The 25,680-nt window shown below is 44.0% G+C and overlaps 1 protein-coding gene across 4 annotated transcripts in view; it reads left to right on the top strand.

The window, feature by feature from the left end:
- Positions 1-25,680, top strand: part of man2a1 (mannosidase, alpha, class 2A, member 1) — a 159,055-nt gene that overhangs the window by 50,337 nt on the left and 83,038 nt on the right. For all 4 annotated transcript variants that reach the window (XM_078214678.1, XM_078214677.1, XM_078214681.1 and 1 more), the window contains exons 4-6: positions 3-174; positions 10,761-10,888; positions 24,630-24,803. In XM_078214678.1, coding sequence (XP_078070804.1) covers positions 3-174; positions 10,761-10,888; positions 24,630-24,803 — 474 coding nt within the window. The remainder of the gene's footprint in view (positions 1-2; positions 175-10,760; positions 10,889-24,629; positions 24,804-25,680) is intronic.

The raw sequence follows: 25,680 nt of genomic DNA, 5'->3' as shown, positions 1-25,680 counted from the left end.
AGGTTGGCTAAAAACATTTGATGAATACTACAGAGATCAGACCCAGCATATCCTGAACAATATGGTGGTGAAGCTACAGGAAGATGTTCGCAGGAAATTTATCTGGTCTGAAATTTCATACTTCTCAAAATGGTGGAGCACGATAGATAGCCAGAAGAAAGATGCTGTCAAAAGGTTAGCAATTACCAAAAAACATTTTCAGTGCAATGTTGTAATATAGTTCTAAGCATTTGCCCCAGGCTGAAAATTGCAATTTATTTTCTGTCATATTGGTTTCTGACATTTTACAACTTGCACAATAGATTTTTCAGAATCTTGATTGGGTGGATCGATGAGATTAGAGTTAACAGGCCACGTGTTCCAATGGAAATGTTATTGGGTATTTTTGCAACTACGTATTGGCTATGTGCTCACAGGTTTTGTTGTCCATTAAACACCATAATAAAACTGGTGGAACTCCCAGAATTATTCATGATCTGTTGGATGATATGGTATTTTACTACATGGGCCTGCAAAAACTCACTATTCACTTTCATCTCCATTCCCAATAAAATTCCTCCTCTTCACTCGTGTGAAATACGTGATATTACAGAGAATAATGCATCACAAAGATTCTGGTGCAGTGCTTCCTTTATGTGTACATTTTTTTAAAAAGTATTCACCAGAACTGTCACAAACATCAAAAGCCTCTTACTTTGGACAAGTATCTATTTTTAATTTAAAAAAGACATATTCTTGTGCACCTGTACTTCAGTGTTCCCATTGAAGCAAATTGGCAAAATGCCAATTCTTCAAGGGTGGAATTGTTCATTCTAGAGACTAAATCCAGTGCTGAGCAAGAAACTTGGTGGGATTTTCATTAGGCTGCAGGACAGGTGATCACACATGATCTTCTGATTTTAAGCAACTTAATTATGCACTCACAAGGAGTTTGATGAATCTTGTGGCAAGGTGATGTTGCTCAGGCCCTTGCTCCTCCTGGCCCTATGTCAATCTGTGATGGCCCTCCTGCTCCTCATCTGGATGTGGACCATTACCAGGGCAGGGTTGGTTGCCTGCAGCATCGACACTTCAGTGGGTGCGTGAATGAGGTGTAGTGATGCATTAAGTGAGCATATCCTTTACTGGTTTCTCTCCATCTCAAAACCAGCAGGCAAGTGCTAAGCTGTTCACTTCGCTTCTGTCTTGATGTGGCATCCTCACCCCACCCACAGATGGGTGTTCCTCACATTCATACATGATTGCATATGGAAACATTGCTCTTTGACCAAGGTAATCAGAGCCATGTGCAAGAAGCCTCATGCAGACACTTTTCCACTTCTCTCCACTGCCCTCAAAACTCTAAAAAAAAGACCATTGCCTTGGCAGCATTGAAAGATTAACTGTATGATCCCTTGTCAGCCATGACCATTCAACCAGGAGGATGAAAGTTTGGGGTTGTGATTTGGCTGCCCTCCAACAGCTGTGCCCCTTGGAGGCATTCCATCTCCCTCCCTCCATTCATCCCTGTCTCTGACTGTGGCTGATGGCAAAGATCACAGAATTAATGGCACCTCCACTCCTTGCTAGGATCTCTGATATAAAATGCCATGAGTTGGAAACAACCTGTTGCCTTGTTGGCTTCATCATAAAGAGGAGAACATGAGTGAGTATCTTTGACATACAGTTGGCTCATGATTATTAAGATGTCCCTTTAGTCGGACATGTGCTGACTTTGAACTCTACCCATCCAAAAAGACCCTCCTCCTACCTCAAGGGATGTCACTAACTGTATGATCAGGATCAGTTTGAAAAATGGTGCTCGTCACTTTTCAGACTCCCTCTACCACCTCCTACCCTCCTCTGTCAGCTGTCAATGTTCCCCATCACCATAGACCCACCCACTAACACCATTCCTCACCTCTCAGTCACCCTTGAACCTCCCTTCATTACTGTGGACCCTATCACGATCCACATCCACATGCCTTTCCTCCCTCAAGCCAAAACACTTTACTGTCAATGCACACCCTGATTCCTGCCCCTTCCCATTCCAGGTAACCTGTCTTGTGCCCTTCAATGCACCCCAGGTGACTTTCACCCACCAGACTCTCACTGTGGAACTGCCACCCTACAGCATTCCTCTTCCCTCACTGACTATGACTGTTCCCTCCTATCATCCAGATTTTAAGGCCTCTGGAAATTTGCCCCATCTCCGATCCAGGCACTCTCCACTCCCTTATCCTGTAAGTTTGCCTCCCCTGTATATGCCTCACTGCACTCTTGCACCTTAACACACCATCCTCCCAGCCTTCACCTGCCTCCCTTGTTCAGTCTTGGTTCTTGCTAATGACACTCAATATGAGTGAAGTTACGTGAAGTTCCCAAGAAGGAGGAAACGACATCTACAGACCTTAAAGCCACAGGAGAGGTGAAGCTCGCCAGTTTCGCGCCACCTATATACAGTCTAAAACTAAATATTCTAAATTCTCACTGACGAGGAAGGTAGTTTGGAGGGGAGCCTAGTTCTGGTGAAGTGGCTTTTGAATGAACATGCATGAAATGCTAATGTACGCAAATAGGGTTTCTGACATTGTTGGGAAGCTCGACTGTCTTTAGCCCACCTTAAAAGCCAGCAGGAAATAAATCGAACAGCTTATCCTGTCGTCAGGAAACAGTTGCTTCGCACAAAATTAAATGCCTCAGCTACAATTCCTGCTGCTAGTGGGAGCCAAAAAGCCCGCCACTAGTTTCTTTTACTCCACAGGCTTCCAGTTGAGTTTGAGTTCTTGGTGTTGCACAAAAACTCTTCATTATTGTAGCATATATTGATTTTCAGGAAAATTAACTCAAGAAGTTGACATTCATGCATATAAAAAAAATGAGTCGTTTCCTGAAAATTTGTAAATTTGTTGCCCCAGTGATTTTCATTCTCAACAATTGATATTGGTGTACCAGAGTTATGCAGCATCAAACAAAGTATTATATGTTATGTGAATGTCTGGTGTTGCTGACAGAATTTTTTAAAAAATAAACTGGAGACACATGTACATACCAGGTACTCTACCTCACCAGCTTGAGTCATTTTATTAATTTATGGTTATGGGAACCTGCACAAACTCCCAAGTTCAGGTCACATCATAGGCCTCTGACAAATAACGTTACAAGCTTTTCAAATATGGAATAAACTATTCACAAGTAAGTTTAAGCATTTTCTTCCATTTTGGTAATTTAATTTTAATAGCTTGTGTTACGAGTCAAGGTTTCAGTCACAAATTCAGTTCGTTGAACAAACAAAGAGGGTGGCTGAAAGGTTTTCAAAGAATATTTTAACAATTTTTATTTGTTAACCTTTTTTATTTTTGCAGTTTGCTTGTTACATCTTTTTCAACCCTAAATCAAAAATAAGGGCTTGTCAGACCTCAGCTCTATGTCTCTTTTCCTTTATAACACTTATTAAAACCTATCTATTTAATCAAGCTTTTAGTAACTTGTCCAAATATCTTTGCATGCGCCATAGTGTCACATTTTGTCTAATAATTCTCCAGTGAAGTGTTTTGGGATATATACTATTTCTAAGGTGCTATGTAAATGCAACTCCTTGTCACTGTTGTAGATTACTTGTAAATTATAACAGAACCAGGCTATTTGGCACAACCTGTCTGTTTAGTATCTAACTTCAATTAGTACTCTAATTTGTATGTATGATTGAGGTGAGAATATGCCAAGGGGAAGGGTAAAGGTTTAGGGGAGGGAAAGGTAGAGCAGGGTTGTGATGAAATAGAAGGTAGAGCAGAGTTAGAAGGAGAGAGGTGTATGCACAGTACAATAAAAAGGCAAATAAAAGTTTGCCTGCAAGGGTAACGGGTTGGAGAAGGTCACAATACATCAGGAGAAATAAGTGGTTCTCAGTGTCTAATAAGGGTAGGGGAAGGGAATGGATGAAGATCAAGAGGATAGAATAGTTTAAAATGCTGCTCAAAAAATGATTAAATAAGATGGAGAACTTGAAGCTTTTTATTCATTCATGGGAAGTACCTATCACTGACAAGGCCAACAATTATTACCCATTGTTAATTGTCCTTGAGAAGGCAATGGTGAGCCACCTCAAACCATTCAGTATAGCCAGAGTGGTGTTAGGGAGGGATTTCCAGAATTTTGAGCCAGTGATAGTACAGGAATGGCAATATAGTTCCAAGTCAAAATGATGTGTGACATGGAGAGAAACTTGCAAGTGGTGGTGTTCAGTGGTAGAGGTTGCAAGTTGGGAGGATGTTCAGAAAGGAACCTTAGGAAATTGGCTACAGTACATATTGCACATGGTGCACATTACTGCCACCTTCAATGATTTATGCACATATGGTCCCTCTGCTCCTGCACTCGCTTTAGTATAACATCCTTTATTGTGTATTTCCTATCGAAATGTGTCATTAACACTCCCCTGCATTCAGCTTCATCTGCCATGTGTTTATGCATGAATTAGGAGGAGGAGTAAGCCACTTGGCTCCGCCATTTAGTAAGATCATGGCTGATCTGATTGTATTCTCAACCCCACATTCCTGCACGCCCCCAATAACCTTTCATCACCTTGTTAATCAAGAATTTATCTAATTCTGCCTTAAAAAATTCAAAGACTTTGCTTTCACTGTCTTTTGAAGAAGAGTGTTCCAGAGACTCATGACTTTCTGAGAGAAGAAAATTCTCATCTTTGTCTTAAATGAATGACCCCTTATTTTTAAACAGTGACCCCAGTGGAGCCCTGGAAGGATCCAGAGGCGTAGGAATTTGGCACTGCCATGACCTTCATGGCTGCAGGCAACAGATGTCTTCCTGGGCCATGTGGCATCACATCTACGAGGACATGGCAAAGGTGCCTCACTGTTTCCTTGGTAAGCCAGAGTCTCTGGTGGCACATGTTGTCGGTAAGCTCAGTGAAGGAGAGCTGATGACGGTAAACTCTCAACTGTCATCTTCACCTTTAAGCTCTCTTCCTGGCTGGTGCATTCTCTGGCCACTAATCTTGACCTGTGGCCCCCTGGTCCCCATGGTGATGTTCCAGCATCAGTATAGCCACACATTGATACTGGAGTCTCTTCCCCTCCATCCCTGTGATCAAAATGACCTCTAGCTCTCCTGGCATCAAACCAAAATCATCAACAAACCTGCAAGGGAATAGAAAGAGGTGTTTTCCACCAACAGATCATTATCATGCCCAGACTCATTGGTCATCTTTATCTGGGAGCAGTAAGCCAAGGGACATTTACTGCAGCACTCACATACCCACCAATATCAATTTCCATCCCAGGGCGCTCCTTGATTTTTGTCCTCGCCAACTCTGACTCGCAGCTGGCCATCGGTCTCACGCTGCCTTCCCTTGTCCATTGGACCACGGGGGATCATTCAAGAGAGACTTGTGTTTTATCATTGCACCTGGACACAGACAGTGAGGTGTGCATTGGGAAGGGCGGGGGATAACTCAAGAACTGTATATGCAGGTGTTGGGAGCCCTGGGGGCCCCTTGCTTCCAAGGCACTAGCTACCACCCTGACACCTAAAACTGAGTCTCAGCCTTAGATCTGACAGTGGGGAGCTGATAATCCTAAAGGTTAACTCCTGAGGGCCAATCAGAATAACAAGTATTAATCTCTGCATACTGACTGGGCAGAAATGGTTTCCCTTTTTGGACTAACCAGTGCGAATAGGCACTCTGGTTATTCAAGCAGCAGCCATCAGAGAGCTCATTGCTACCATCCCTCCAAACGTTAAATCACTGCACAGTTAATCCTCAGGTGTAGCCAGACCGTCCCCCGTGCATTGCTTTGTGGGCTCACAGCCATCCAGTCCATCTGGCAGGCTGCATGGCATTGAACACATGCCCCTGCTCTGAGTGAAGGATGATGTTTGTTTCGCGTTGACATAGACTCAAGCAGTTATATTTTTCTAGTACACCAGGTTGTCACATTAATAAGAAATCTCTGTTAAAATTGTTATTGTGCAGGCATCATTAGATTTTGCTGTGCAAGCAATTTACATTGTAATCTCCACAAGACAACTTGACTTGTAACAGGGTATAAAGATTTTAATAAAATGAATGTGTTTGTCTGTTTAAACACTTATGCAAATGACCATTTGTTTATTTCATTTTGCTTTTTTATAGTTGATTTTCATAAATGGGCTGCACTGTATGGGTTTTTTTAATATCTGTGATAACAGATCAAGTTGAAAATATACAAAACTCATGTGGGTGGACTTCATTTATCATGTGTTTATAGCATTCAATGCTGCAGTGTGTGCTCTTAACTCTATCATTACCATGATTGAGTGTGCTATCTCTTGCGTCTGTGTGGATTTTAATATACTGAACCAATCACATTTTTTATTATATATCTTTAGTCAAATATATGTTACTAGGTAAATTGTAAATCCTTCCATTCGTATCTAATTCTGTTTTAGATTTGTTAGCACACAAAAAAAACTTTATATCTCCCTGCTATGTGTGTAGCCTGAACAGATTTTTTGGGGGTGATTCTCCCAGCCTACTGTGCTGCTCTAGCAGCACAGCAGGCCAGGGGACATAAGCGAGGCCATTTAGCAGGCTGCCCCCTGGGTGCCACGGCCTCCATGCGTCTCCGGTCCCTGGATTTCCGGCGGCATCAGATCCGTGCCAGAAATCGGCGAGGAGCTGCTTGAAATATTTAAATCTGTATTTTAATCTCATTAGCGGGCCTGGGACTGAAGCCTCTGAGCCCCCCAGCCCCTCCCCCTGCCAGGGGTGGTTCACTCCAGCGGGGTTTACAACAGCTGTCCACTAATGGGAAGCTGGTGACCCAACCCCACTGGAGTGAAGGGAGGCTCTGGAGCCCCCAGGAGGTTGGGGACAAGGGGAAGGTGCCCCTTGGCAGTGCCAGGGGCCAAGTGGCAATGCCCATGAGGCACCTTGGCACTGCCTACTGCGCATTGGGCAGTGCCAAGGGGTTGGGGCCAGAGGGAGAACTATTGGGGTGGTGCCTATGTGGGGGGAGATGGGTATGGGTGGGGGTTCCTGCTGCCAGTCTGCACTTGGGACCAGTGGCAGAGGGAGGGAGGACAGCAATCAGGGCTGGCCATCGGGGTGGGGGGAGGGGGGGAGGAAAATCGGCACTGCCGGCTGTGGGGATGGGATATCGAAGCAGGCCGGGTGGGAGCAAGGGTGGGGAGGGTCGGGGCTGGCCCAAAAACATCTGGAAGGCTAGCGATCTGGGGTGGCGGGAGGGGTTGTGACGGGGCAGTGATGTGGGGTCGCAGGGCTGGACAGCAATCAGGAGGCTGGTAGTGCGGGGCCACTGCGCATGCGCTGATTCCCATTATGACAGATTGGCACATGCACAGTGGCCTGCTGAGCGCTATGCTACCGGCCTCTCCAGCAGGAATAGGCCCTGCCCCTGGATCTTCAGCGTGAATCTCCTTGAGGCACATGCAGTTCTCAAAGTGTGGGAGATTCACTTTGAAAGCCCCGCTAAAAAACCAAGGGGAGTTACTCCAGCTTTTACGTGAATTCGGCACTTAGAATTCTATTTGGAAGAATCCTGGCCTTTTTGTGGCCATTACGGAGACGTGGGTAGAACAAGGTCAGGAATGGTTGTTGGACGTTCCGGGGTATAGATGTTTCAGTAAGTGTAGGGAAGCTGGTAAAAGAGGTGGAGGAGTAGCATTGTTAATCAAGGATAGTTTAACGGCTGCGGAAAGGCACTTCGAGGGGGATCTGCACACTGAGGTAATATGGGCTGAAGTTAGAAATAGGAAAGGAGCGGTCACGTTGTTAGGAGTTTACTATAGGCCCCCAAATAGTAATAGAGTTGTGGAGGAAGAAATTGCTAAGCAGATTATGGATATGTGTGGGGGTCACAGGGTAGTTGTCATGGGGGACTTTAACTTTCCAAATATTGATTGGAACCTTTGTAGGTCAAATAGTTCGGATGGGGCAGTTTATGTGCAGTGTGTGCAGGAGGGTTTCCTGACACAATATGTGGATAGGCCGACAAGAGGTGAGGCCACATTGGATTTGGTACTGGGAAATGAACCGGGCCAAGTGTTAGATTTGGTTGTGGGAGAGCACTTTGGAGATAGTGACCACAATTCGGTGTCTTTTGTTATTGCAATGGAGAGGGATAGGGCCGTATGGCAGGGCAAGGTTTACAATTGGGGGAGAGGTGATTATGATGCGATTAGGCAAGAATTAGGGGGCATAAGATGGGAACAGAAACTGTCAGGGAAAGGCACTAATGAAAAGTGGAACTTTTTCAAGGAACAAATACTGGGTGTCCTTGATAGGTATGTCCCTGTCAGGCAGGGAGGAAACGGCCGAGTGAGCGAACCATGGTTCACGAAAGAGGTGGAATGTCTTGTGAAAAGGAAGAGGGAAGCTTATGTAGGGATGAGGAAACAAGGTTCAGATGGCTCGATTGACGGTTACAAGTTAGCAAGGAACGAGCTGAAAAAGGGGCTTAGGAGAGCTAGGAGGGGACATGAGAAGTCCTTGGTGGGTCGGATCAAGGAAAACCCCAAGGCTTTTTACTCTTATGTGAGGAATAAAAGAATGACCAGGGTGAGGTTAGGGCCGGTCAAGGACAGTAGTGGGAACTTGTGTATGGAGTCAGTAGAGATAGGCGAGGTGATGAATGAATACTTTTCTTCAGTGTTCACCAAGGAGAGGGGCCATGTTTTTGAGGAAGAGAAGGTGTTACAGGCTAATAGTCTGGAGGAAATAGATGTTCGGAGGGAGGATGTCCTGGCAGTTTTGAATAAACTGAAGGTCGATAAGTCCCCTGGGCCTGATGAAATATATCTTAGGATTCTTTGGGAGGCAAGGGATGAGATTGCAGAGTCTTTGGCTTTGATCTTTGGGTCCTCACTGTCCACGGGGATGGTGCCAGAGGACTGGAGAGTGGCGAATGTTGTTCCTCTGTTTAAGAAAGGGAATAGAAATGACCCTGGTAATTATAGACTGTTAGTCTTACTTCGGTGGTTGGTAAATTGATGGAAAAGGTCCTTAGGGATGGGATTTACGACCATTTAGAAAGATGCGGATTAATCCGGGATAGTCAGCACGGATTCGTGAAGGGCAAGTCGTGCCTCAGAAATTTGATTGAATTTTTTGAGGAGGTAACTAAGTGTGTTGATGATGGTAGGGCAGTTGATGTCATATACATGGATTTTAGTAAGGCGTTTGATAAGGTCCCCCATGGTCGGCTTATGATGAAAGTAAGGAGGTGTGGGATAGAGGGAAAGTTGGCCGATTGGATAGGTAACTGGCTATCTGATCGAAGACAGAGGGTGGTGGTGGATGGAAAATTTTCGGACTGGAGGCAGGTTGCTAGCGGAGTGCCACAGGGATCAGTGCTTGGTCCTCTGCTCTTTGTGATTTTTATTAATGACTTAGAGGAGGGGGCTGAAGGGTGGATCAGTAAATTTGCTGATGACACCAAGATTGGTGGAGTAGTGGATGAGGTGGAGGGCTGTTGTAGGCTGCAAAGAGACATAGATAGGATGCAAAGCTGGGCTGAAAAATGGCAAATGGAGTTTAACCCTGATAAATGTGAGCTGATTCATTTTGGTAGGACTAATTTAAATGTGGATTACAGGGTCAAAGGTAGGGTTCTGAAGACTGTGGAGGAACAGAGAGATCTTGGGGTCCATATCCACAGATCTCTAAAGGTTGCCACTCAAGTGGATAGAGCTGTGAAGAAGGCCTATAGTATGTTAGCTTTTATTAACAGGGGATTGGAGTTTAAGAGCCGTGGGGTTATGCTGCAACTGTACAGGACCTTGGTGAGACCACATTTGGAATATTGTGTGCAGTTCTGGTCACCTCACTATAAGAAGGATGTGGAAGTGCTGGAAAGAGTGCAGAGGAGATTTACCAGGATGCTGCCTGGTTTGGAGGGTAGGTCTTATGAGGAAAGGTTGAGGGAGCCTAGGGCTGTTCTCTCTGGAGCGGAGGAGGCTGAGGGGAGACTTAATAGAGGGTTATAAAATGATGAAGGGGATAGATAGAGTGAACATTCAGACTATTTCCTCGGATGGATGGAGCTATTACGAGGGGGCATAACTATAGGGTTCATGGTGGGAGATATAGGAAGGATATCAGAGGTAGGTTCTTTACGCAGAGAGTGGTTGGGGTGTGGAATGGACTGCCTGCAGTGATAGTGGAGTCAGACACTTTAGGAACATTTAAGCGGTTATTGGATAGGCACATGGAGCATACCAGGATGATCGGGAGTGGGATAGCTTGATCTTGGTTTCAGATAAAGCTCGGCACAACATCGTGGGCCGAAGGGCCTGTTCTGTGCTGTACTGTTCTATGTTCAATTTGCTACTGAAGAATCAGTATTCAACTTCTAGTTGTATGAGTTTGTCAGAGTCAATCTATTCCCGATCAGTGTTCTCCACGTGGCGTAGCAAGGAGGAGAAAGATCTTTTTTTAAATGTCGAATAAAATTATGATGAGCGTATTATTTTTCTCTATTAAATTTGGGAGTATTTTCAAGAATACTCCTGCTACTTTTGCTAAACTCTTTATTTGCATTGGATTGCAAAATAAAATTGACAATTTAAGGATGACTTTGTTTTCATAATGAAACAGTTTTAAAAATCAAATTAAGTACACTAGCTATTTTAACATGTTATAAGTATTTCATAATCCCCAAATAATTTATTTATGCCATGGTCCATGAAGCATCATTGAATTTTCACAATATGTCTTCTTGTGGCGAAAATCTAAAACTTTCAGTTTATTTTCTTTCCAGGCTTTGTGAACTGGGCCAGTTTGAAATAACAACAGGGGGCTGGGTCATGACTGATGAGGCTAATACACATATATATGCGATGATTGACCAGCTGCTTGAAGGACATCAGTGGCTTGAGAGGAATTTAGGTGAGACTTTTCACAAATTTTTCTTGCATCTTTCCTGCTTTTCATAAATTGACCATTGGTATGTGTTTCTGTCGGTATGATCCATGTCTTCTCACCTGCACTTCTGAAGCAGCAATTAATTCACAATCTGTGCAGTTGTAAAATGACATTAATTTGTGTGCAAGGATATTTTCTTTTAAGTTAGAAATGTTGCTGTTGTTACATAAAACATTCGTCTGTTGTCATAGCATCTGCATGGTCTCGCCAATGTACCGTGCCTCGGAACATCCTTTCCTGAAACGTATCAGGTAGACAATGTTGACAGAGTCACAAGAGCATGCACCATGTACCTGGTGTATGGTGTTCTCACGTAAGATGATGGCATCCGTGTCGATGATCCGGCACGTCTTGCAGAGGTTGCTGTGGCAGGGTTGTGTGATGTCGCAGTCACGGTTCTCCTGAAGGCTGGGTAGCCCGCTGCAGCCAATGGTCTGTTTGGGGTTGCACGGTTGCTTGAAGGCAAGTAGTCGGGGTGTGGGGATGGCCTTGATGAGATGTTCGTCTTCATCGATGACTCTTGCGACTCGGCAATTTTGTCTACCTGATACGCTGCAGGAAAGGATGTCCCGAGGCATGGTACATTGGCGAGACCATGCAGACGCTACGACAATGGATGAATGGACACCGTTCGACAATCACCGGGCAGGAGTGTTCCCTTCCTGTCTGGGAACACTTCAGCAGTCAAGGGCATTCAGCCTCTGATCTTCGGGTAAGCGTTCTCCAAGGCGGCCTTCAAGACACACGACAACGCAGAATCACCGAGCAAAAACTGATAGCCAAGTTCCGCGCACATGAGGACGGACTCAACCAAGATCTTAGGTTCATGTCATACTATCTGTAACCCCCACAACTTGCCTGGGCTTGCAAAATCTCACTAACTGTCCTGGCTTGAGACAATTCACACCTTTTTAACCTGTGCTGAACCCTGTCTCCACTCAGTGTCTGTACCTGTAAAGACCTAATTATCTGTTAAGACTCGCATTCCAACCATTATCTTGTAAATTGAGTCTGTGCCTATATATGCCCTGTTTGTGAACCCAACTCTTCACTCACCTGATGAAGGAGCAGCACTCCGAAAGCTTGTGCTACCAAATAAACCTGTTGGACCTGGTGTTGTGAGACTTCTTACTGTGCCCACCCTAGTCCAATGCCGGCATCTCCACATCATGTTAACATTGCAAATGGTTTTGTCTCCTCAGGCACTATCTTGTGGCCATCATCCTCCTCCTCGAGGAAACCCACCCCTGACATCTTTATCCTTAAAAACCACTTGCTCATCTCCAATCTAAACTACAAGGGGACCAATATACTTGCAGGGAGATTTGCTTGTGTTATTGGGGAGCGTTTAAACTAGATTTGCAGGGGGATGGGAACCAGAGTGCCAGAGCAGATAGTGGAGCAGGGGTAAAAAGACAGGTTAGTTCAAGCAAAATCACAAATGGAAGGGTTGAGTGTGATGGAAATAATCTTTTGAGGTGTGTCTATTTCAATGCCAGGAGTATTGTGGGGAAAGCAGATGAGCTGAAGGCGTGGATAGACACATGGAAATATGACATTATAGCCATTAGTGAAACTTGGCTACAGGAGGGGCGGGACTGGCAGCTCAATGTTCCAGGGTTCCAATGTTTCAGGCGGAATAGAGGCAGAGGGATAAAAGGTAGGGGGGTGGCATTGTTGGTCAGGGAAAATGTTACAGCGGTACTCAGGCAGGATAGATTAGGAAGCTTGTCTACAGAGGCCCTATGGGTGGAGCTGAGAAACAGGAAAGGTATGACCACGTTAATGGGGTTGTATTATAGACCACCCAATAGTCAGCAAGAATTGGAGGAGCAAATCAGCGGAGAGATAGCTGACAACTGCAAGAAGCACAAAGTTGTGATAGTAGGGGATTTTAATTTTCCACATATAGATTGGGACTCGCATACTGTTAAAGGTTTAGACGGGGTAGAGTTTGTAAAATGTGTTCAGGAGAATTTTCTACATCAGTATATAGAGGTGCCAACTAGAGAGGATGCGATATTGGATCTCCTATTGGGAAATGAGTTCGGGCAGGTGATGGTGTGAATGTGAGGGAACACTTTGGATCCAGTGATCATAATGCCATTAGTTTCAACCTGATCATGGATAAGGATAGATCTGGTCCTTGGGTTGAAGTTTTGAACTGGAAAAAGGCCAAATTTGATGAAATGAGAAGGGATCTGGGAAGTGTGGATTGGCACAGGCTGTTCTCTGGTAAGGATGTAAATGGAAAGTGGGAAGCCTTCAAAGGAGAAATTTTGAGAGTGCAGAGTTTGTATGTTCCTGTCAGGATTAAAGGCAAAGTAAATAGGAATAAGGAACCTTGGTTCTCGAGGGAGATTGTAACACTGATTAAGAGGAAGAGAGAGTTGTATGAAATATACAGGCAGCAAGGAACACATCAGATGCTCGAGGAGTATAAAAAGTGCAAGAAGCTACTTAAGAGGGAAATCAGGAGGGCTAAAAGAAGACATGAGGTTGCTTTGGCAGACAGAGTGAAGGAAAATCCAAAGAGCTTCTATAGGTATGTTAGGAGCAAAAGGATAGTGAGGGATAAAATTGGTCCTCTTGAAGACCAGAGTGGTAGACTGTGTATGGAACCAAAAGAGATGGGGGAGATACTAAATGGTTTTTTTGCATCCGTATTTACTGAGGAAATGGGCATGGAGTCTACGGAAATAGGGCAAACAGGTAGGGAGGTCATGGAACCTTTACAGATTAAAGGGGAGGAGGTGCTTGCTGTCTTGAGGCAAATCAGAGTGGATAAATCCCCAGGACCAGACAGGGTATTCCCACGGACCTTGAGGGAAGCTAGTGTTGAACTTGCAGGGGCCCTGGCAAACATATTTAAAATGTCAGTATTCACGGGGGAGGTGCCGGATGATTGGAGGGTGGCTCATGTTGTTCCGTTGTTTAAAAAAGGTTCCAAAAGAAATCCAGGAAATTATAGGCCAGTAAGTTTGACGTAGATGGTGGGCAAGTTATTGGAAGGTGTGATAAGGGATAGGATCTACAAATATTTGGATAGACAGGGACTTATTAGGGAGAGTCAACATGGCTTTGTGCGTGGTAGGTCATGTTTGACCAATCTATTAGAGTTTTTCGAGGAGGTTACCAGGAAAGTGGATGAAGGGAAGGCGGTGGATGTTGTCTACCTGGATTTCAGCAAGGCCTTTGACAAGGTCCCTCATGGGAGGTTAGTTAGGAAGGTTCAGTTACTAGGTATACATGGGGAGGTAGTAAATTGCATTAGACACTGGCTCAATGGAAGAAGCCTGAGAGTGGTTGTGGAGGATTTCTTCTCTGAGTGGAGGCCTGTGACTAGTGGCGTGCTCCAGGGATCGGTGCTAGGTCCATTGTTGTTTGTCATCTATATCAATGATCTGGATGATAATGTGGTAAATTGGATCAGCAAGTTTGCTGATGATACAAAGATTGGAGGTGTAGTGGACAGTGAGGAAGGTTTTCAAAGCTTGCAGAGGGATTTGGACCAACTAGTAAAATGGGCTGAAAAATGGCAAATGGAATTTAACGCAGACAAGTGTGAGATATTGCACATTGGAAGGACAAACCAAAGTAGAACGTACAGGGTAAATGGTAGGACTCTGAAGAGTGCAGATGAACAGAGGGATCTGGGAATACAGGTACAGAATTCCCTAAAAGTGACGTCACAGGTGGATAGGGTCGTAAAGAGTGCCTTTGGTACATTGGCCTTTATAAATCGGAGTATCGAGTATAAAAGTTGGAGTGTTATGGTAAGGTTATATAAGGCATTGGTGAGGCCGAATTTGGAGTATTGTGTACAGTTTTGGTCACCGAGTTACAGGAAGGATGTAAATAAGGTTGAAAGAGTGCAGAGAAGGTTCACAAGGATGTTGCCGGGACTTGAGAAGCTGAGTTACAGAGAGAGATTGAATAGGTTGGGACTTTATTCCCTGGAGCGTAGAAGATTGAGGGGAGATTTGATAGAGGTGTATAAGATTTTGATGGGTATAGATAGAGTGAATGCAAGCAGGCTTTTTCCGCTGAGGCTAGGGGAGAAAAAACCCAGAGGGCATGGGTTAAGGGTGAAAGGAGAAAAGTTTAAAGGGAATATTAGGGGGGGCTTCTTCACGCAGAGAGTGGTGGGAGTGTGGAATGAGCTGCCGGATAAAGTGGTAAATGCGGGGTCACTTTTAACATTTAAGAAAAACTTGGACGGGTTCATGGATGAGAGGGGTGTGGAGGGATATGGTCCAAGTGCAGGTCAGTGGGACGAGGCAATAAATGGTTCGGTACAGACAAGAAGGGCCAAAAGGCCTGTTTCTGAGCTGTAATTTTCGATGGTTCTGTGGTTCTTCCTTTCTCTTCTGAAGTCTATAAATGTCACATCAGCTCGCAGTTTCGTGCCCACCTTCTTGAGACCTCTGTGGTGTGGTGTGGGAGGGTGGGTAGGAGGTTATTTTTTGGCCTCATCAGGGCACTCTTTAAACATGACGCCTGATCTCAGTGCAGTCAGGCTTTGCCGGTGCGATTAGGCTGCCTCTCTACATGATGGAGTGCAACACGCCCATTTGTTTTTTTTTGACAATGTCATAAGGTCTGGAGAGAAAACCGGCTTATTTCTCTGGAGAGAAACAAGTTCTTTTCTCACCGGAACTGACGCTTTGCCTAATTCATGTAAGATCGCCCTCATTGTTTCTTTGTGGTAGAAAGGCAATATACACATTACATTTACCTATATTTCTATTAGCCAGTGGGTAGCTGAGGATATTCATGGTTATGTGTACCCAAAAGTTAATTACCCAAATAAGATAGGCATATAAGAGAGCAGATATGTACATAATAATATAAGCAAAAAATAAATAAGTTCTCCCATAGTATTACTTGCCAAGCAGCAGGAGCAGATCATTTGCAGCCATGCTTCACCTTCCAGTTTTTCATTCTTGGGGTTCATCTCAGCGATGGTTTGGTTTATATTGCCTTTTGACCCCAGAATCCTTTTGTGCTGCAATACCAACATGTTATTAAACTTGTCCCTTTTTAAAAATGTGATTCTTTTTTTTTTCCTCTTCCACTGTTCCCTTTGAAATTGATCTTTTAGAGTCATTGTGGTACAGTAAGAGGCCAGTTGAGTTTGTGCCAGATCTTTGTAGTAGTCTAGTCAGTTTTGTTACTGCGCTTTATCCCCATACCCTGCAAGTTTATTGCTCTCAAGTGCCCCATGCAATTTCCTTTTGAAATCATCAATCATCTTGGCTTCTAGCAGCCCCTAAGCAGCAAGCTCTCGGTCATTACACTTGCTACCTAAAAAAGTTATTCCTCTCATCTTTCTAGCATCTCTTGTCCAAAAACTTAAATATGAGTCTCCCTAACCTTTGTATCATCAACTAATGGGAACAGCTTATCTTTGCCTACCTTTACATGCCTTAGTTGTCATATTCTTGTACGCTGTATAACATTTCCTTTCAATTTCCTTTGTTTCAAGGAGAGCAACCTCAGCTTTTCAAACCCAAACTTGTAGCCAAAACCCTCTTTCCTGGAACCATTCTCATGCCTCCTCCATACTCTCTTAAGGACCTTCACATTCTTCCTTAAATGTAGTTACCAGAACAAGATGCAGTACTCTAGTTATGGCCTACACAGAGTTTTATAAAGGTGCAGTAAAACTTCCATGCTTTGTATTCAGTACTTCTATTTATGAAACCCAAGATTCCATATTCCCTGTCAGGCAAGGAGGAATTGGTAGGGCTAGGGAACCGTGGTGCACCAAAAAAGTTTCTTTGTTGGTTAAAAAGAAAAAGGAGGCTTATGTTCGGATGAGACGTGAGCACTCGGGTAGTGCACTAGAAAGCTTTAGATTGGCTAAGAGGGAGTTGAAGAGCGAGCTTAGAAGGGCTAAAAGGGGACATGAGAAGACTTTGGCGGATAGGGTTAAAGAGAATCCTAAGGCGTTCTATAGGTATGTCAAGAACAGAAGGTTGGTTAGGGCAAGTTTAGGGCCAGTTATAGATGGCAGAGGGAAGTTATGTGTGGAACCGGAGGAGATTGGTGAAGCATTGAACCAATATTTCTCTTCGGTGTTCACGCAAGGGGGCATGAATATAGCTGAGGAGGACACTGGGTTGCAAGGGAGTAGAATAGACAGTATTACAGTTGATAAGGAGGATGTGCAGGATATTCTGGAGGGTCTGAAAATAGATAAATCCCCTGGTCCGGATGGGATTTATCCAAGGATTCTCTGGGAGGCAAGAGAAGTGATTGCAGAGCCTCTGGCTCTGATCTTCAGGTCGTCGTTGGCCTCTGGTATAGTACCAGAAGATTGGAGGTTAGCGAATGTTGTCCCATTGTTTAAGAAGGGGAACAGAGACTTCCCCGGGAATTATAGACCGGTGAGTCTCACTTCTGTTGTCGGCAAGATGTTGGAAAAAATTATAAGGGATAGGATTTATAGTTATTTGGAGAGTAATGAATTGATAGGTGATAGTCAGCATGGTTTTGTGGCAGGTAGGTCGTGCCTTACTAACCTTATTGAGTTTTTTGAGAAAGTGACCAAGGAGGTGGATGGGGGCAGGGCAGTGGACGTGGTATATATGGATTTTAGTAAGGCGTTTGATAAGGTTCACCATGGTAGGCTTCTGCAGAAAATGCAGATGTATGGGATTGGGGGTGATCTAGGAAATTGGATCAGGAATTGGCTAGCGGATAGGAAACAGAGGGTGGTGGTTGATAGTAAATATTCATCATGGAGTGCGGTTACAAGTGGTGTACCTCAGGGATCTGTTTTGGGGCCACTGCTGTTTGTAATATTTATTAATGATCTGGATGAGGGTATAGTTGGGTGGATTAGCAAATTTGCTGATGACACCAAAGTCGGTGGTGTGGTAGACAGTGAGGAAGGGTGTCGTAGTTTGCAGGAAGACTTAGACAGGTTGCAAAGTTGGGCCGAGAGGTGGCGGATGGAGTTTAATGCGGAGAAGTGTGAGGTAATTCACTTTGGTAGGAATAACAGATGTGTTGAGTATAGGGCTAACGGGAGGACTTTGAATAGTGTGGAGGAGCAGAGGGATCTAGGTATATGTGTGCATAGATCCCTGAAAGTTGGGAATCAAGTAGATAAGGTTGTTAAGAAGGCATATGGTGTCTTGGCGTTTATTGGTAGGGGGATTGAATTTAGGAGTCGTAGCGTTATGTTGCAACTGTACACAGCTCTGGTGCGGCCGCACTTGGAGTACTGTGTGCAGTTCTGGTCCCCACATTACAGGAAGGATGTGGAGGCTTTGGAGAGGGTGCAGAGGAGGTTTACCAGGATGTTGCCTGGTATGGAGGGGAGATCCTATGAGGAGAGGCTGAGGGATTTGGGATTGTTTTCGCTGGAAAGGCGGCGGCTAAGAGGGGATCTTATTGAAACATATAAGATGATTAGAGGTTTAGATAGGGTGGATAGTGATAGCCTTTTTCCTCTGATGGAGAAATCCAGCACGAGGGGGCATGGCTTTAAATTGAGGGGGGGTAGTTATAGAACCGATGTCAGGGGTAGGTTCTTTACCCAGAGGGTGGTGAGGGATTGGAATGCCCTGCCAGCATCAGTAGTAAATGCGCCTAGTTTGGGGGCGTTTAAGAGATCCGTAGATAGGTTCATGGACGAAAAGAAATTGGTTTAGGTTGGAGGGTCACAGTTTTTTTTTTTAACTGGTCGGTGCAACATCGTGGGCCGAAGGGCCTGTTCTGCGCTGTAATGTTCTATGTTCTATATGCTTTGCTAATTAATCTCTCAATATATTCAGCTGATTCAATATATTCAGCTGAAGGAGGTGCCGGAAGTCTTAAAGCACATCGAGGTAGATAAATCCGCGGGACCTGATGAAATGTATCCCAGGACGTTGTGGGAGGCTAGGGAGGAAATTGCGTGTCGTCTAGAAGAGATATTTGAATCATCGACAACCACAGGTGAGGTGCCTGAAGATTGGATGGTGGCAAATGTTGTGCCTTTGTTTAAGAAGGGCCGCAGTGTAAAGCCTGGGAACTACAGCCGGTGAGCCCAATGTCTGCAGTGGGTAATTTGTTAGAAGGTATTCTGAGAGATAGGATCTACGGGCATTTAGAGAGGCAAGGACTGACTCGGGAAAGTCAGCATGGCTTTTGAGAGTGGAAAATCCTGTCTCACAAATTTGATTGAGTTTTTTGAAGGGGTAACCAAAAAGGTAGATGAGGGCAGTGCAGTTGATATTGTCAACATGGACTTTAGCAAGGTCTTTGACCAGGCACCGCATGGTAGGTTGTTGCATAAGGTTAAATCTCACCAGATCCAGGGTGAGGTAGTCAAATGGATATAAAATTGGCTTGAAGACAGAAGCCAGAGGGTGGTTGTAGAGGGTTGTTTTTCAAACTGGAGGCCTGTGACCAGCAATGTGCCTCAGGGATTGATGCTGGGTCCACTGTTATTTATCATTTATATTAATGATTTGGATGAGAATTTAGGAGGCATGGTTCGTAAATTTGCAGATGACACCAAGATTGGTGGCATAGTGGATAGTGAAGAAGGTTATCTAGGATTGCAACGAGATTTTGATCAATTGGACCAGTGGACTGATGATTGGCAGATGGAGTTTAATTTAGATAAATGCGAGGTAATGCAGGACTTACTCAGTTAATGATTGGACGTTAGGGAGAGTTATAGAACAAAGAGATCTCAGGGTAGAGGTTCATAGCTCCTTGAAAGTGGAGTCACAGGTGGACAGGGTAGTGAAGAAGGCATTTGGCATGCTTGGTTTCATTGGTCAGAACACTGAATACAGGAGTTGGGACGTCTTGTTGAAATTATACAAGACATTAGTGAGGCCACATGTGGAATACTGTATACAGTTCTGGTCACCTTATTATAGAAAGGATATTATTAAACTAGAAAGAGTGCAGAAAAGATTTATTAGGATGCTACCAGGACTTGATGGTTTGAGTTATAAGGAGAGGCTGGATAGACTGGGAATTTTTCCCTGGAATGTAGGAGGTTTAGGGGTGATCTTATAGAGGCCTATAAAATAATGAGGGACATAGATCAGCTAGATAGTCCACATCTTTTCCCAAAAGTAGGGGAGTCAAAAATGAGAGGGCATAGGTTTAAGGTGAGAGGGGAGAGGTCGAAAAGGGTCCAGAGGGGCAAATTTTTCACAGAGGGTGGTGAGTATCTGGAACAAGCTGCCAGAGGTAGTAGTCGAGGCGGATACAATTTTGTCTTTTAATAAGCATTTAGATAGTTACATGGGTAAGATGGATATAGAGGGATATGGGCCAAATGCAGGCAATTGGGACTAGCTTAGTAGTTAAAATAAAAAAGGGCAGCATAGACAAGTTGGGGCAAAGGGCCCGTTTCTGTACTGTAGCCTTCTATGACTCTATGCCTTCAAAGATCTATGCACTTGAACCTCCAGATTCCTCTGCCCCTGCACGTTCTTTGGAACTGTGCCGTTAAATCCATATTGCCTCTCCATATCCCTCTGACAAAACACGTCACCTCATATGTCTATTGCTGGGATTTTCCACTCCTGTTTGCATCAGGTGGGGTTCAGCAACGGGAGCAGAAAATATTGGTGTAAAAGTATCACACGGTTACGCCCTCCCTCCATCAGTGATGGGTGTCGGGAGCATCATGATAATAAATTAACATATGATTATGAGGCTCCTACACCAGAATCATCCCCCCCATCCATAGCAGAAAATTCAATGGTAGAACGGCATTAATCATAACTGGTATCCAAAGGCATGCACTTGGGAGCCCAGGTGAGTGCAGTACTCAGAGGGAACAGGTCATTCCTGGGCACTGCCCAGCAGTGCCAGTGAGATTCCCAGGTAGTGCCAGAGGTGCAGGGGGAAGGCCCAGGAAATGCCGGGGTTATGGTTAAGGTGGCACCCGGAAGGTTACCAGATAGTACCGGGGTGCCTGGTTAGTCCCAGTGTTGTCCTGGCTTTGCCGGGGCAATGCCGAGATGGTGCCATAGGGAATACCTGGTAGTGCCTGGGCAGTGCCAGAGGGGTGAACTGGTTGCTCGATCTGTGCTGCGGTGGCCTTTAAAAATGGCATCCCAATCCTCGTATTTCTAGGCTGCTGGTGGGGCAGAGGCCACCCTGCCAGTGATACGTTGTACAAACGTGACATGAACTTTTTTTAATAGAAATGCTGCACTATATGGCAAAGAAATCTGCCATTACCGTCGGCAGCTTCAATGCTGTTTTCCTCGCAGCAGGCCAGGAAATTTGAGCCCCACCTGTTTTACAAGTCCATGTTAGATCTCCTTAATTAACTCAAACCTCTCTAAGTGTCTGTTGATTTTTTGCCTGATTATTTTTGCTAAAACCTTTCCCATCATTGCTGTTGAACTGACTGTGCTGTAGTTGCTAGGAATATGACAGGAAAGAGCGCCATTCCTTGCAGTAGGTGTCACATTTGAAACATAGGAAATAGAAGCAGGACTGGGCCATTTGGCCCTTTGAGCATGCTCTGCCATTCATTTTGATCATAGCTGATGATCAAAATCAGTATCCTGATCCCCACACACACATACCCCGGTGACTCTAAGCAAATATCATTCTTTTTGTCCCTAATAGGCCTCCTTACTGTTTAAATGCTGGTGGAAGATTTTTGACTATCCTTTTATGTTGGCCTGCCATTATGTTTTAATAGTCCCCCTTTGCCAATTATATTTCCTCTTAACTTTCTGTCTCAACTTATTGTATTTGGCGTGGTCTCACTAAAAGAGTTCACCTGACATGCATCATACACCCTCCTTATATCTTTCACCACATTATCTATCTCACCTGTCATCCAAGGAGCCCTGATTTTTATTTCCTATTTTTAGTCCTTGTTGAAACGTACCTAGCCTGTACCTGAGACATTTCTTCCTTAAAGATCACCTATTTTTCCATTACCGTTTTTTCTTGTCAGACCTTTTTTTTAATTTTAGCCTGACTAGATTCCCTTTCATCCCTTCAAAGTTAGCCCCCTTCCAATTGAGAATGTTTTCTTCATATTGCTCTTCTCCAATACTGATCTAAACTTAAAAATATGATCGCTCTTATCGAATCAGATCTGTCACCCACCTACCTATTCTCCTTCCCTATCTTTTCTGAACACTTTGTATCTGTAAAAAGTGCCCAGTCCTCACTATTTTAAGCTACATTTCCATTGTTACCACTGCATCATATTCCTACACAGCTATTTGTGCTTGTTGCTTACCAACCTTATTCACCACACTGTGTTTACATACATGCCTTCAAAATCTATTATTGTATTCTTTGTAGTCCTCAGTGAGGAGTACAAGGATTACAATAACAGAAGCCAGAAACGATAGAGCTATCAAGTCCAACAGATTAGATCTATTTGATTTATTATTGTCACATGTATTAGTATACAGTGAAAAGTATTGTTTCTTGCGTACCATACAAAGCATACCGCACATAGGGAAGGAAAGGAGAGAGTGCAGAATGTAGTGTCACAGTCATAGCTAGGGTGTAGAGAAAGATCAACTTAATGTGAGATAGGTCCATTCAAAAGTCTGGTGGCAGCAGGGAAGAAGCTGTTTTTGAGACGGTTGGTACATGATCTCAGACTTTTGTATCTTTTTCCCGACGGAAGAAGGTGGAAGAGAGAATGTTCGGGGTGCATGGGGTCCTTGGTTATTTTTCTGAGGCAGAGGGAAGTGTAGACAGTGTCAATGGATGGGAGGCTGGTTTCCGTGATGGGCTGGGCTTCATTCATGACCTTTTATAGTTTTTGCGGAGTTGGACAAAGCAGGAGCCATACCAAGCTGTGATACAACCAGAAAGAATGCTTTCTATGGTGCATCCGTAGAAGTTGGTGAGAGTTGTAGTGGACATGCCAAATTTCTTTAGTCGCCTGAGAAAGTAGAGGGGTTGGTGGACTTTCTTAACTATGACGTCTGCATGGAGGGACCAGGACAGGTTGTTGGTGATCTGGACACCTAAAAACATTTGACCATTTCTACATTGTCCCCATTGATGTAGACAGGGACATTCCCTCCACTATGCTTCCTGCAGTCGATGACTATCTCCTTTATTTTGTTGACATTGAGGGAGAGATTATTGTCATCGCACCAGTTCACCAGATTCTCTATCTCTTTCCTGTACCGTGTCTCGTCATTGTTTGAGATCCGACCCACAACGGTAGTGTCATCAGCAACCTTGAAAATCGAGTTGGAAAGGAATTTGGCCATACAGTCATCAGTGTATAAGGAATATAGTAAGGGGCTGCGGACACAGCCTTGCAGAACACCAATGTTGAGGCTGATTGTGGAGGAGGTGTTGTTGCCTATCCTTACTGACTGCAGTCTGTTGGTTAGGAAGTCTAGGATCCAGTTGCAGTAGGAGGAGCCAAACCCTAGGCCGCAAAGTTTGGAGATGAGTTTCATAGGAATAATGGTGTTGAAGGCTGAGCTGTAGTCTATGAATTGGAGTCTGCTCTGCTGCCCTGCCACATCTAGTCACAAATGATGGTGGACAATTAAACAAGTGACCAGAGGAGGAGGCTCCACATATTATCCCCATCCTTAATGATGAGGGAGCCCAACACATCAGTGCAAAGGATAGAGCTGATGCATTTACAACAATCTTCAGTCAGAAGTTCTGAGCGGATGAACCATCCTGGCCTCCTCCGCAGGTCCCCAACATTGCAGATGCCAGGCTTCAGGCAATCCAATTCACTCCACATGATATGGGAAAACAACTAAAGGCATTGAATATTGCCCCTGACAATATTCTGGTAATAATACTGAAGGCTTTTGCTCAAGCAAGTGCCATGGCCCCACACTGTCTCATTACAGCTACAAAACTGGCATCTACCCAGCAATGTTTAAAAATTACCGCTCCATCAACCTCCTCTTGATCAGCAGAAAGGATGGAAAGGGTCATCAACAGTGATATCAAGCAAAAGTGGTTGAGTAAAAACCTGCTCACTGACACGCAATTTGGGTCCTGCCAGGGTCACTTGGCTCCTGACCACATTGCAGCCTTGGTTCAAACATGGACAAAAGAACTGAACTCCTGAGGTGACATGAGAGTGACTGCTCTTGACATCAAGGCAGCATTTGACCGAGTGTGGAATCAAGGAGCTTTAACAAAATTTGAGTTAAAGGGAATAAGGGGGGGAAACTCTGTGATAGTTGAAGCCTTACCTAGCACAACGGAAGATGGGTGTGGTGGCCACCTCAATTCCAGCACATTGCCGCTGGGATTCCCCAGGATAGTGTCCTACTATCTTGGTTGGAAAGTTCTAGCCAATGTCTTAAGTCCTCTGAATATTTAATTGGAGGAAATTTCTGCTCATCCAGTACTGGATATTGAATAAACCTTTTGATTATTTTACAGCACTGAAGGATCCCATTATAATTTAGGCTTGGTAGTATTTTTAAGGCATGTTTCAGTTCATTTGTTATACTCCACTTTAGGGTAATGGTTCATTGATCCTTATTGTGCTTTATGTGAAAGGTAGTCCTCCACGTTTTAAATTTTATTCGTTCCCAGACTTTGAAATGCAAACACATGTACTGACATAGTCACTGTACTACTGTACTTTGTATAGTTGAGCTGTGGAATTCTTTTCTGAAACAATGTTGAAATATATTTTGTCCTTCTGTAATTCCCTTGGACTGCCAGTTTAATAACTTATATAATGTACTTTTGTTCACTACTACAGGAATAAAACCCAGATCAGGGTGGGCTATTGATCCATTTGGGCACACACCAACAATGGCATACCTGTTAAAACAAACTGGTATTTCAAATATGCTAATTCAAAGGGTCCACTATTCAGTGAAGAAATACTTGGCTAATCAAAGGAACTTGGAATTCTTTTGGCGACAGAATTGGGGTATGTGAATTTATATTGCATTTAATGGCACAATCATTAGTTGTAAAATACTGAAGCTACAGTTCTTAAATTTCCAATGCACTAAGTATTAAGTATAATTTTAATAACTGCTGATACCAATGTTAATTTGAATACCAGTTACTTTTTTGCTGAAACTATATCTTGCACTGTTGCACACCAGCAAATGGCCTCCTTCAGTGTAATAAACTTTCTATTATTTTCATGACTTCTATGACATCAAATAAAAGTACACTACAGGAACAGGCCCTTTGGCCCTCCAAGCCTGTGCTGATCATAATGCCCTAACTAAACTAAAAAAAACTTCTGCCGTTACTTGGTCCGTATTAAGACATCATTACCTATTATTTTCCCCGTGTCTCTGGGTTTCTGTTGGATGCTCTAGTTTCTTCCCACAGTCCAAAGGTATGCAGCTTGGATGGATTGGCCATGCTAAATTGCCCCTTAGTGTCCAAATACGTGTAGGCTAGGTGGATTAGCCATGATAAATGCATGGGGTTACAGGGATAGAACGGGGGGTGGGCCTGCATAACATGCTCTTTTGGAGAGTTGGTGCAGACTCGATGAGCTGAATGGCATTCTTCTGCATTGTAGGGATTCTGTGGTTCTATGTTGGGTAGAGGGCTGAATGTAAACAGGTGCAAATATGTTTAATGCCATAAGAGATCAACATATATAACTTTCAAGTAATAATGCAATAGCCATGGAATTCAATCCCCAAAGTAAAGATTCCAGAAATCATTTAATAAAACTGGTATTTTTCTAATTAAATCATGGAACATCAATAAACCTGATGTTCTCAATCATATACACTGATATTATTATAAAACTGTGTCCTGTAATGCACTGTGAACAATGC

The sequence above is a fragment of the Mustelus asterias genome, chromosome 6, assembly GCF_964213995.1.
Source record: "Mustelus asterias chromosome 6, sMusAst1.hap1.1, whole genome shotgun sequence".
Lineage (NCBI taxonomy): Eukaryota > Metazoa > Chordata > Chondrichthyes > Carcharhiniformes > Triakidae > Mustelus > Mustelus asterias.
This window is presented reverse-complemented; position numbering and strand designations above follow the sequence as displayed.